The sequence below is a fragment of the Rhopilema esculentum genome, chromosome 4 (genome assembly GCF_057945365.1).
Source record: "Rhopilema esculentum isolate cy_ngs chromosome 4, ASM5794536v1, whole genome shotgun sequence".
In the NCBI taxonomy this organism is placed as follows: Eukaryota; Metazoa; Cnidaria; class Scyphozoa; order Rhizostomeae; family Rhizostomatidae; genus Rhopilema; species Rhopilema esculentum.
Genome location: NC_142818.1, coordinates 8,566,270 through 8,580,025, shown reverse-complemented (window position 1 = coordinate 8,580,025; position 13,756 = coordinate 8,566,270). Strand labels below are relative to the sequence as shown.

The window sequence follows — 13,756 nt, the reverse complement described above, 5'->3', positions numbered from 1 at the left end:
AGAAAATGATTTACTGAATTAATGCAAATAAAAGAAAAATAATAAAAATATACGAGAATAAGTTAGCAATTAGATCAAACAAAATCGGCATCTAAAATGTTTATTCTCTTTTTATTTCATACACTGTTAAAAAGTTATAGAAAAAATGATAAAAAATTCTTATCTTGACAAAAGTGGAGGCCTTCAGCCCCCTATTCCCCCCAGTGACGCCGTGCTTGTCATGAAAATAATTTACAACTTAAATTAATTTATAAGGATTCAACCTTGCCCTCATAAACATATGCATCAATTATTGCATCCATTGGCTATGACTTTCTGTAAGAAATGCTTTCGCTTTGCAAATAACGGAGCTTTTCCTTACATACCTGTTCCGTTCTCTAAAATGCAATGTAAGGAAGGGAGGTTCATAACAAATACGATATTTCCATTTCAAAATTCCTAAACGGCTCTTTACGAACTTCAGAGGTGGCATTTCTGCGTGGCAATAAAGCTCTTCTTGGCGCCCTGCGAAATCTTCGATTGCCCTGCGAAATCGACTATTTTTTGGATTGGGGGGGTGTCACACCCCCCCACACCCCCACGGTAGTTTCGCCCCTGATCTTCGTTCCCGCCAAGGACTTTCATAGGAAGCTGGAACGACAAATGGGCAAGGGGTAGGCTTCAGTAAAAGGACATTTGAAAAAATACCCAGCTTCCCCTGATTATTTTGCAATTGTTCGATGTTGAGTAGGCACTTTGTAAATGGGCTTTACGCTGGGATATATGCTGTTATAAGAGATGTTTTCAAAAGTTTTGAGAAACTTTTCCATGAATAAGCCACTACAGTCAGGACTTCATATGAATAACTTTTGTGATCACAAAAGGCCGATGGCAAAGGCACTTTCTAGGAGAAGGTCACTTTGGCCCCCTCCTGTGCGGTTGCCCCCCTCACCCCCTCTCCGGCGTCCCTGAATACTACGTATACACCCCTGTTTGAAATCGCTTACGTTTTTAAAAGTGATGTGTTTGCGGGATGGCCACCTGCTATTGTGGCATTTATATTAGCCAAGGACAGTGTTTTGCATTTTCCTATTGGTCAGATTGTTGCCCAATACAGAAGCTTATAAATTATTAAAAAGTTTCGCGGCAAAACTTTCTGCGAGTACTACAAAGATGGCTGATGCAAAAGAAGGCCTCCGAAAAAGACAACAAGAAAAGTATAAACCACCATGGGCTAAGGGTGGCCCAGAGTACGACCCAGACCTACCATATGGGCCAAACGTGTATCTCGCACGAAAGAAGAAACCAGATGCTTGGTGGGTGAAATATGTTGAGGTGAGTTTTATTTAGGCCAGGCCAGATTTGTCGTCAAGTACCGACAGTGGAATAATGCAGACCAAATAACCTGTCGAATTTGTTCTCGAATTGTTCAATGTTTACTCGAAGGAAGCATTTTGTTCGGCCGATACTTATTCATCGCTTTCTTTGCTAGTATCTAGTCCAGTATCTAGACAAATTATTGGTTCATATTTATGCCAGAAACCTCTATTGCATCATCACGCAAACCTAATCAACCTTTGGCAAAATAACCTATCAACCAGTATCGAGTTTTTTTTCAAAAATAAGCAAATGAAAGACAAACTTCCAAAGATCTTTATTTAACGCATAGAAAAACTTGAAACAGAAAAGCCTTTCCAAGCAAATACTGTATTATTTATAAGAATCCCAATTTAGGTATCGTTTCACTCCATCTATGAATATGAATTTCTGCGGAGGCGTGCTTTTTCTTGATCCAAGAAAGAAAGTTGCAAATGAATATTTTATTAATAACATTTTATTTTCTTTCTTCTAGGCTGCAATTGTAATTGGTGTCCTCCTGTTTTTTGTTTACATGTACTTCTATGTTGAGCACCTTCATTTCCATGTTACTAAAGCATATGCAAATCTTGGCAGTTCACATGCCCAGCACCACTTAGGACACAAATACCTTCATGGTAAGAGGAGTTTATCCATATCTGATGTTTTCAAGAATCCAAAGTACTAAATGCTTATTAAAAATGACTTTAAGTAACGTAACAAGCCTGCTGCTAGCACAGTATATGATGTTGCGTAGCTACTTTCAAAACTCCCAATTGAGCTAGAGACTCCCCTGTTTATGGCTTAAAGAAAAAGTAGTTAAAAAATCAGGACAAAAAAAGCTTTGAATAGGACAATAAATCTCCAGCAATAATTTTTACTTCATTCAAACAATTATTAACTTGACATATACAGAATGTAATTTCTTTATAAGAGGATGTGTGAAAATGTGCAATTTAACATGTATGTTTTCCTTGAAAAGGCAATAATTTCCTTTTACAGAGGGCTATCAAATAGCTCTCCATTTAACAGAGGGCTATCAAATAGCTAATACTTTCCTTGGCATGATTTCATATACTACAGGCTTCTGAAATATTGCAGATCACAGTGCAAGTATTTAAAGTATCATGGCAGAGACCATGCAATTATGTTATATTCAGTCTATTTATTCTATTATAAGGAAAAGGAACAGACAGGGATGAAGACCTTGCCATGTATTGGTTTAGGTAAGATATTACTTCTTCATTCTGTTAAATTTTAAGAAGGTTTCAGCTATCAAGAAATAATATTTCAAAAATCTTTGCAGGATTTGTTACTCTTTAGAAATTCAAAACCTGCCAGGATGATCCTATTACACTCACAAACATATAACACTAATAACAGTTATTGTGATATTTTTCATCCATTAAATTTGATGTTGAGATTTTTGAAATCCTGGTTTTCTATTACGAATAGTGCTGTTAGCAATTTTTTTCTCAATTTCTATTTTGTTGTTATCTGTTGGTATTAGCTGTCATAGATTTAAATATTTCCTCCATTAAAAGATTTACTTAATTCATAATTAATAAAATTCATAAGGCATGAGAATTTTATGTTGACCGGTCAGTGCTTGATGTCATTTAAGCAGAGCTGTACATGCTTTTAGTGTATAGAACAGGACAGTGCTACAACAAAGAGTTTCATGCTTCATGCGATCATCAGGCATCATTTCAATTCACAACTCATACAATTCAAAATGTACTTTGTTTATTTAGAGAATCAGCCAAAAATGGCCATGGACATGGGGCATACAATTTAGTGGCAGGTCACCTCCAGGGATATAATACAGATGTACAGGAACAGTAAGTGGAATATTGGCAAATTTTTTAATAATGATATTATCATTTTACTGCACAGCCAGCCATTGTACAGTATAATGTCAACATTTTCTCGGAACAGTTTTTTTAATCCATCAGTTTGCTCTAAGATATCTAAGTGTGGTTTGCATGCTCTTTTCTATTCTTATGTATACAGTTTTTTCATTTTTCTAAAACATGTATTATGTATTGTTGATATAACTCTAATTATTTTGTGTTATCATATCCTCAGTGAAATAGAACCACTACTAAAGCAAGCTCAAGAACAAGGGGTGGATGAAGCAGACAATGCATTGAAAGATTTGTTTCCTCATAAATATTGACAAGAAACCCTGGCCAGGATGTGGTAAGAATCATGAAAAGTAATAAATAAATCTGAATTCCTTAGTTAATACCTTTTTGTAATATTTGTCCTAGTAGTGATAATTATTCAAGGTTTTACAACATAAATATACATTACAACATACAAATAACAATAAAGTTAATAGAATTACTGCTACAACAACTTGTCAATATTGCTCAGAAGAATATGATTTGCCAATGGAGAAAAACAGACTCCCTGATCCAAAGTTAGCTTGTAATGTTGTGCCACAAGGAGGAATTCTGAATCCATCTTGCTTAATTTTAGTACCAATGCTATTTGAGACAGTATTTTAACTACATTGTCTATTTGTGGTGAATTAGAAAATTGAAAGTATTTCTGATTACATATCATTCCACTTGAGCTATCTAGGAATTTCTTGTAATGAATGATAAATTAGTTTTTAAAAAAATATGCACCATGGCCTGATATTTGCATAAAGTGTGAAACTACAGGGTTGTAACTTAGAACCATTCACTTTTCAGTTCTATACACCAAGAGCATTATGTATTTGATTTTATCTTTTAACTTCAACAACTTAAAGCCTATTCTATTTCGGTGCAATCAACATTCATTTATGCTGTTTATATTGTGTTTTGAAAAATACTTCTCTTGTTTACTCAGATTCTGATAGGCTGTATTTTGCAGGTAAAAGTGAATATTGTCAATTTACTGGAAAGATCATGACAAATTTTAGTTTAAGGAGAAACCAAATAATGTCGGAACAAGAATGATGCACCATTTGACTTTGATGAATTGCCATCACCAGCTGTAGATATTAAGTTGTAAGCTGCACACCAGAAAAAATTGTACTATACTGACATAGTTATAAAATAATATTCCTGTATGAATTTAAGATAGAGAGATGTAAAGAAGTTTGATATTTGTTTGAAAGCACTTAATAAAGCACCTGATAATTCTATGTGTTTTTCTTTGCTGACACACCTTTTAGGCATGTTGACGTTATATTAATGATAAACGATATTTTTAAAATATGTTTATTGTTTTTCTCATAAATCTGAGTTTACATGACGACCATTTGAATGTCTTGTAACTTACAGTTAATAACCAATAAAAATCATATATTTGAAAAATGCCCAGACAGTCATAATGCGTCCGCAAATGCTTGAAAGGTAATCATAAAATACTTTAGTGGGAGCCACCTGTCAATTAACAATTGGCCAGTAAATACACGTGATACCTCAAGTATCAATCCTCAATGTGACATCAGACGATGTACCGTATATAAAACGATAGACTCAGTTCATGTTGGAGTCAAGATCAGTTCGGATTTAGAAACAAAATGTCTACAAGCTCTGCTCTTTTACAATTTACGGACAGCCTCCTTGAAAGCATGGACAAAGGTCATGTATCTGGTGTTGTGTACTTAGATTTGAAAAAAGCCTTCGACACAGTCGATCATTCTTTGTTGCTTTTGAAATGACAGAATATGGTGTTTCTACAGCTTGTCTGAAATGGTTTCGCTCTTATCTTAGTCAGAGATCACAGCAAACGTCGGCTGGGAACGCTCTCTCACTGAAACGAAACGTAACGATTGGAGTACCTCAAGGATCAGTTTTAGGTCCCTTACTTTTTTTTGTTTTTATCAACGACTTGCCGTTATCATTAAAATACTCGAACACAATCTTGTTTGCAGATGACTCAGTAATCTATTGCTCGGGGAAAAACTGTAATGAAATCCAAAATAAGATGAATGAGGATTTGGCTCTAGTGAAAGAATGGCTAAACGACCATCGACTGACGTTAAACATCACTAAATCAAAGTTTGTTGTGGCTGGAGGAAAGCAGCAGTTAAAGCGTTTCAAAGATCTGACATTGAAAATCAAAGAGGACGAACTAAGTCGAGAAACAAGTTATAAATATCTTGGTATAATAATAAATGAAAATATGACATGGGGGGATCACATTGCTTTATTGCAGCAAAATGTAGAGAAAAGAATAGGTTTGTTAAAAAGAATTAGTCATCTAATCCCCAGAGCACAACGTTTAGCTTTGGTAAGTATTATCATAATGCCATTGTTTGATTATGGAGATACTGTTTGAGGGGATAGAAATAACCAATGTTCGATGAAGACTCTGCAAGTTCTTCATAACAAATGCGCCAAACTGGTATTGAACATGAAACCAAATGACTCAAGCACGAAGGCCTTAAATTTACTGCACTGGAAATCTCTAGATATCAGACGAAAGTTCCATCGATGTGCCACCATTTGCAAGTCGAAAAAAACGATATAAGTTACACTTTCAGCAATAAAACAGGACACGATTTGCATAACATCCAGACAAGGAACAAAGAGCAATACCATCTATCTAAAGTAAGAATAAATTGGGGGAAGCAAGTGTCATCCTATCTGTTTGTTGATGACTGGAATAAACTGGACACAAACATTAAGTTGGCAGGAACTTTTAATATTTTTAAAAAAAGGTTTTGGACAATGTGAACTGATTTTATCCACTTTGATGAACTTTTTTAATTTTGTAATGTTTTAGTAAATCGATATAATTAGTTAAATAGAGGACCCTCATAAAAAGCACCCTCGAGTGACTGAGGCCACTCTTTGTAAATATTTGTCTTATTATTATTATTATTATTATTATTATTATTATTATTTTGATTGCGTATGTATTTAATATTTGTGTTTGCAACTTTCAAAGTAATTTATTTCATTCTGTTACCCAATATATTTGCCAACTATATTTCTAAATTTGAAGGTGTTTGTATATATGAACAAATGCTCAAATTTCAAGATCAAATATGAAAAAGAAATTTTCAAGGCCTCACCAAGATCATGAAGGTTAGAAGCCCAAGCCTATGGAATGCTAAACTACATCATCTCTCAAAAAATTAGCAGCCCTCTATAACATCCCCGGTCTTGTTTCTACAAAAGTTTAGAAACTTTTGTACAATGTTTTGTCTTGATGAAAAGTTAAGAAACTTTTGGTATTGTGCTCCGTATTCATGTACTGTTAAGCATTCTTTAATTTCTTTTCGGAAATAGAGAATATTCTACTTTACCAATTATGGGTATATTTTCGCAGATGAAATGGTAAACATTTTTTTTACAGTTCAGTCTGTTATTTCAGAAATATAGTTGACTGTGCTAATCATTACATGCTGGCTCAAAAAATGCTAAATGAAGCTTTATATAGAGACTGGAAATGGTCAATTAGATAAAATTTAGTCTTCGGGTTTAGTAACCTTTTAGAAGCTTTCTGTACCAAAATGCGGTAAAAAGAAAAGAACTTGGGTACACGTACTATCCGAAGCTTCTTATAAAAGGTAAATATATAGCTTAACTGCATACGTAGACAAGGCATATAGACGTGTCAAACAAGTGCGCTTTGAAATATCCTGTCCTTAATCCGAATACAAATGAATCCAAAAAGCCATTCAAGGGCGGATAATGCCTCTACAAAAAATTAATTGTCAATCCTATTGCGAGTTTGACTGTTCATCACAGATATTAATTTCTGATGATCATGATTACCCAATACAGATGCTGGCTGTTCTCTGACCGACTTAATGAAATCAGTAAAAGTAAAGGTGCAAAAGATGCATATTGTTTGCAATGCCTCTTTGCATAATAACTGCGCATGTGCTTGATGACGTCATAATTTTAATTTATACCCGTTGTCGGAAAATTTGCAAGTGTTCCCCTCCTCCTTAAGAGTCACGACCCACGACGCCCCTCTTTAGTTTATCGTTTTTTACCATCAGTGTTAACCTTGAGCGAAGGGAGATTAACTCTGAAAATTTTAAAGTAAAGAATGCGAAAACGATGTTATCCTCCTTTGGTATCCTGTGGTAGTGACGTCGAATCGAAACAATTTTTCCGTTTGTCAACTGATGTGGAGGAGCATTTACAAACATTACCGCGAAAAACAGAAAGCAAAGACAAATAATTTGAAGGGTTTTAAAGAAGGTGCAATGCAGCGATTAGATTTATGTAGAAAGACTTCAGGTAGAATATGGCATCGAAAGCTTACACCAGAGTCGGAAACCGGGTGAGCTATTTAGGCAGTACCTTTTTTATTTGTTTTCTAAAGGAACAAGTAATTTAGGCCAATGGGCGCAAATGAAAGACGATGCGATCCTTGTTTGGCCACAGCTTCTTATCGCCTAAGTATAAGTGATACAAGCTTTCTTAACCATACTAAAAAGGGGGTTTGAATGAGTGAAGTCTGTTAGTATTGAATCTTGTTTAAGTATAATCTTCTACTTAGTTCTTCGTATCTGTTGTTAAAGTAATTGATTGATGTGATTGAGCTAGCTGAATACTTTAATAATCTAATTATCAGAAAATTTTCCTAACATTAATTGGATCTCAACTTTTTGTTCACTAAATCATCATTTTTCATTTTCAGATGCTTAATAAACATAACCAATTCTTTGCCAAATGTTGTGTTTAAGCATGGTAGAGCTATTAGAATCCTTCATGCTGCATTTGACAAAACAGGAGAAAGATTTGTAGCTGCTGATCATCTTGGAAACCTTTATTATTTTGATTTACACAAGAATAGGTAATTAACGTCTTATATATACTCAACTTGTCTTTTTTATAATAATACTGTCATAATATAGTGAAATAGAATAACACTGTCATTCTTGGTTTATCTATTGCATATGTAGGAGGGAGGTGGGGTTATCTATTTTGTTGCCAATCAACTGTGGCGTTGCAATGTTTCAACATGCATTCAGAGTATGTGTTATGTTATATTTTGTTATGGTATGGTATGTATAGCTGTTTAAAAAGAGATGACTTTCAATGAAAACTTTGATTGTTGAAAAAGTTCTTCTCAGTTCGGGGGAATTAACATAAAACAACCTTTTTTGTTATGCACCCTCATTGTCCATTTTGCATGACATGTTGTTGTGTTTGCTTTGTCAGTAATCCCTTGATATAAATGGGAAAAATAAGTAATCTGGTTGAAACAAGATTAAAGAAACTGAAATTTCCATCAATTTGGTATTCTAACAAAAATTATTTGACTCTTCAGTCCTTTAATCATTTTGAAGTACAAAATCCAAAAAGATTACTGTATATGTTTATAAATGATAAAAATTTATTTAAAGTTAATGATTTTTATGTGAAGAGTAACTGACTCCAAAAGCTTAAAGTGTTTCTTAATGAATGTTTTATTCAATAAATGTTGAATTACAGACCTTTGATGGATACTTAGTCATTGTGTGGTTGTTGCACCTAAGTTGTTTTGAATTACACCCATCTTCAAATTCATTCTTGATATGCCTGATACTTGGGATAATATTTTCCAGGTTTGGGTTGATACAGAAAGTTGGCAAACCATGTACTGCTATTGCATTCAATTTGCATCAATGCAATGAAGTCCTGGTGGCATTATCAGATTACTCGCTAAGATGCTACAATGCTGGTAAGTTTTATCATTCTACAATCCTCTCTGTAAAATCCTTTATCTGCATATAATTGATTATTCAGTTATATATATTGGTGTCCTAATCATGCTTTGGCAGTGCTTAGATGGTATAATATGAATCTACCATCTACTTCCAAATCTGTATTAAGATTCCTAAATGTAATTTGCACTTGTTTATTGTAACCCTAACTTAAACTGGTGTGTTTTTAGATGTAGCTTTTTGACATAAAATATGAGCATTTAATGATTTAGTGTTTGTGTCCACCATCATCATCGGTCATCTTAGCGTTACCTAAATGTTTTCTATGAAAAATGTGCATTACGTACCTAGTATCTTTTTTAATCTTTTTCTTGTCCTAGTTTTGTATGCATTTACAAGTTTTGCTTGCAATCCTTTTTGCAAAAAGGCTTTTTAGCCAATGCAGGGTAGCACATGGTATGGCTTAAATTGAAAATTTATCATAAATTAAAAGCTCTTCATGAGGACCAACAATCTTCTAGAATCGAAAGAGCTAGTCAGCACAATGCATGGGCACTCATCTGCCATTCACCAGATGTCTGTGCATGGTTCTGGCCGACATGCTATTACAACTTCACAGGACACTTCTATACTTTGGGACCTTGATACCTTTACCAGAAAAAGGACGCTCAATGGTGCTCAGGCAGTTGGAGTTCAGGAGGTAGGTTGCAAAGATGAAATATGTGCTTGGGTAATCCCAAGAAATTTTTAATTTTGTATATGCAAGTTATGGAGGAATTGCTGTCCTCTGTATTACAAGTTGCTTCAAATCTTAAAATGTGTAAAAATGATGAATAGAACTTAGATTTAAACAGGCTTGACGGGACCAAAGCTCAAATTGTAGCAAATAATCTTAGTGCAGTTATGATGGATTTAAGAAAGAGTTATATTAGATTGGTAGAAGAAAAGTATAGATTGTAAATAGAGATAATGAACTATAGATGGGACATATATAATAGGGTAGAACAGGCTAACACCATATGCTACTCTTCGCTGTTTTGACAAAATGATTTTCCAAGTCACAGTCGTAGACAATTTTCTAAATAACCTTCAAAGAAAATTTCGCAAATACGTTTTAGTTACAGTCAGTACTGTTACCTATATCTGATATCAAATCGATTTTGGGGATTTTTTTGAGTGCTTTTTCTTCGCAAAAACTCGCCATTTCAAAATGTTCTGCTTATCTATTTTTGTGAAGAAATGGCAGTGAACTTATCTGACATGGGAAAGTCATTGTTTGCAGATCATCTGAAATGTTTCGTTTTTATACCAATGTATTTTTTGCTGTTTTCTCGGATTGTGCATTAAATATGATGACAATTCAAACCAGTTGATAGTTCATACTTGCGGGGATTTGCGTCACCTGTAGCAGGTTGCTTAAAGTATGGTTTATTAAGCAAAGGAAAGCAGAATTCATAAATAGTAATATTATAGATATGAAGTTACTGTTAGAATTGGGCGAATCAATGGACCAGTTTCATATCCTTTGTTTTAAAACTACAGAACATGAGCTTAGTATGACATATTGAAGAACACCGATTATTTAGATGAGTGCGTTTGTTAGACTAGAGGTTTTATATGAAATTGAAATCAATAATCTAAATTGGAAGTTCAAACGCAGACGGTTTTCATGAAGCTGGTGACTAAGGCTGGAAAACACTGCTATTCGAACTTGTTTGGTAATCGACATATATGGGTAAGGACAAATTCGGATATCAGAGACATTTGAACAACAGCTGCATACTCAAGTTGCCGTCGTCGATATTTGCTTGAATCGGCAAAAATAATCAATCTTTCTACAGACGTCTTTTACAGGAGTGCCGAAGAAGGAAATTGGATTTGTTTCTAGCTCGTATTGAAACTATATAGAACATTTAGAAGCAGAAGCGTTAATCATCTGTAAAGTCAAGGTTTAATTGCTGGTTGCTGAGTGAAGTTCTGGTCGCCATGGGATATGTGTAGTGATATCTTTATACGAGTCCCTTCAAGTTGGCAACTTCTACACTAACAGTTGTGTTGTTATAACTTTGAGATGATCCTACCATATTGGTTTTAGTTGAAAACATCCAATCAGACTTGAGAGTTTGGTTCTTATTTCCTGAGATGCTGTTAGCAAAACAACCTGGCACTCCTGTTTGACAACCTGCAATCTCTTGCGTCTTTCAACCTGCGAGTTCTAACGACAAAAACAGTTATAGATCTGGGTTCGTTTCCACGTGTTTTATTGAAATGTTTTATTGCCACGGTTAATGCGGACGATTACAATCACAATCATTGATCGTTTACTTGTAAAAAAGCAATCATCTTTTTCCTGTCTGTTTTGGCTATCGGATCTTGGCCCAATATATTTAAAGAATCGTCCCATTCGTGCAAATAGCTTTAAATTGAAATGTGCAAATGGGCAAAACTGTTGGGAGTAGTTGCTGCAAATATTTCTGCAAATAAGGACCTGCTGTCGTTGCCATGAAATCTGCTGCTGGTAATTTTGTAAATAAAGGACTGTGCTCTGAATAAAGTTCTTATTTGAAAAAACCTCCATTGCGGATTGGTTGTGAAAAAGCAGAGAATGAGCCGTTGCATATGCAAGTGATAGATCTGCATTTCATGTTTCACATGCTTGAGTTTTGAGAACTGTTCGATGTCGAGCGTTACTTGCTATTATCTTTAAATCTGACCGCAGATAAAGAAGATTGAAGAACGAAGAGAATCAAGAAAAGAAAATCATCTTCTGAATTAATTTTAGACGATGAATAACACCTGAACGCCATTTCCAAATTTGGAAAATATTATCTTTTTGTTACGCGATTTGCTCTTTGGTAAAAACAACGTGATTAGATCATTGAACGAAGATTTTTCGCAAGTAAAAACGAAAGCTAGCCTCATAGCAAGTCTCAGAGTATGAAGAACGCTGAAAGCTGCCCGATGTCACATCCCCATAAACTACTGTCATATACAACTGCTATCATCTGCGTGATCTTATTTGCGTCAACGTCTCTACTTAACTCCTTAATAGTCTACATTATACACCGGGATCGATCCAAGAAGTTCCGTATTTTATTCTACAGGCTACTGCTAAACATCGCGATCTCTGATGTCATGGTTGGCCTTCTTGCAGATACGCTTCATATCGGCATACACATATCAGAAGCAGAAAGTGCACAGCTTAAAAGGGAGGAGATTGCATTGGGGCATATGATCATGTTTATTCTAGGGGGCGTGTCATTGCTTACAATGGTTTACTTGTGCATTGATCGAATCTACGCCATCTTGCGCCCTTATTCATACAGAAAGGGGATTCCCAAAGCTGCATCGCGAGTGCTCGTTGCTTCTACATGGGTAGTCTCAATAATGACCTCATCGCTTTATCTTCTGTTTGGTTACATGAAGTACATGGTTATTTTTTCTTCATTTAACATAGCTTTGCCTTTCTGCATGCTACTGATAACAACAGCTGTTTATTACGTCAAACTCGTAAAAGAAAGCCCAGTTGATGAGTGTACAGGAGGGAGCTCTGAGACGTCAGCTCTGAAAAGAAGTCACATTAAGAAAGGGCGCAAGGCAACCGCCTCATTTCTCAAAATGCTGATTGTCTTCATTGTTAGTTACTTGCCAGCCTCGTTCATCACTATATATTTCAACATTTGCAATCCATGTAACTGTTTACTGATCTCTATTTTACGCGACGTCTCCGTTCTGTTCATCCTTTCGGGATCACTTTTCCGGGCAATCAACTTTTTGGTTAGCCTCAAACCGCTCAGAAAAGAGGCGTCAAGCATCCTATTTAAAAACATTGCTGACACCTTGGTAACAGACAGTGTGAGTCCGTGATTGATGTTCGCCCATGATCCGCCAGTTTAAAGATAAGGACGAAAGATAACTTATAATCACGCTAGAATTCCATATAGTAATCGCATTTATGCAGCAGAGCTGTTAGATGGCTGGCGAAACTTATAGATTGCTGCTTAGCTATATGCAAAATTAGAATATCTAATATTTCATAGTTTTAATCGTTATACTGATAACCGAATGTACCTAATGACGTTCTGGTCTCTTTTACATTCACAAGTTACAAGACTCGGGGAAAATATCGATAACTGCAACCCAGGACAATGTATAGTTTGTAAAAGACTCTGTAAGACATCAGCTGAATAGGACAAGATACCGAAAGGGGTTTTGCGATTGGAGCGAACTTGCAACAAAGACAGATATTCAGTTTAGGTCTCCCCAAGATGACATCATACTTACGAATCGCTAGCAAGATAAAAGAAAATGTTTAATAGTTATAAGTTTAAATTTAGTTAGAGTTAAGTGATACGATAAAGTTCATCCTCCTATGTCTAAGAAAGATGGAAGTTTATTAGTTAGTTTTTCTTTTTACTACCTCAAAACACTCAGCCCGTATAAATCGTACATCATTTCTCAGCTTCTACTCGGCAATGATGAATGGACTGTGTCCCTAGACAAAGGAGAGGTGAAGGCTGCACTTTATTTTGTCCTTATACAACGATGGTACTGTTCAACAAAAGCCTACGCCATTTCCCATAAAACATGATCATTTTTCTTGATAGCAATAACTCATTCTGTACGCAATCTTGAGCTGAATCCAGCATTAGCGTCTTGCCTTAATGATTTGAGTGTTCAATTGTTCATTATCAATATTCATCATTCCTGATCACTTGAAACTAGACAATCATTTCCTTTTGGAGATGATCTTGCGACTTATTGCATTATTCCTTTCCCTGATTACTTGTCTGGCTACAAAGACACAAC

General features: G+C 35.2%; 2 protein-coding genes across 3 annotated transcripts in view; both read left to right on the top strand.

Annotated features, from left to right (window-relative positions):
* The first annotated feature begins 1,002 nt into the window (after window positions 1-1,002).
* Window positions 1,003-4,472, top strand: LOC135690751 (uncharacterized). Of its 2 annotated transcripts, none has more exons than XM_065208405.2 (6): window positions 1,003-1,314; window positions 1,832-1,973; window positions 2,516-2,561; window positions 3,090-3,176; window positions 3,424-3,537; window positions 4,177-4,472. In XM_065208405.2, the coding sequence occupies exons 1-5, from the start codon at window positions 1,153-1,155 to the stop codon at window positions 3,512-3,514; spliced, it is 528 nt and encodes a 175-aa protein (XP_065064477.1). In that variant the 5' UTR covers window positions 1,003-1,152; the 3' UTR covers window positions 3,515-3,537; window positions 4,177-4,472. The 2 variants fall into 2 exon arrangements, with proteins under 2 accessions (XP_065064477.1, XP_065064476.1); XM_065208404.2 differs by having other exon boundaries at window positions 1,005-1,314; window positions 4,201-4,472.
* A 2,874-nt stretch (window positions 4,473-7,346) lies between these two features.
* LOC148960388 (TBC1 domain family member 31-like) overlaps window positions 7,347-13,756 on the top strand; it is a 24,832-nt gene continuing 18,422 nt past the window's right edge. Inside the window, exons 1-4 of the mRNA XM_089114258.1 lie at window positions 7,347-7,578; window positions 7,939-8,094; window positions 8,849-8,964; window positions 9,469-9,647. Coding sequence (XP_088970384.1) covers window positions 7,421-7,578; window positions 7,939-8,094; window positions 8,849-8,964; window positions 9,469-9,647 — 609 coding nt within the window. The 5' untranslated portion in view covers window positions 7,347-7,420. The remainder of the gene's footprint in view (window positions 7,579-7,938; window positions 8,095-8,848; window positions 8,965-9,468; window positions 9,648-13,756) is intronic.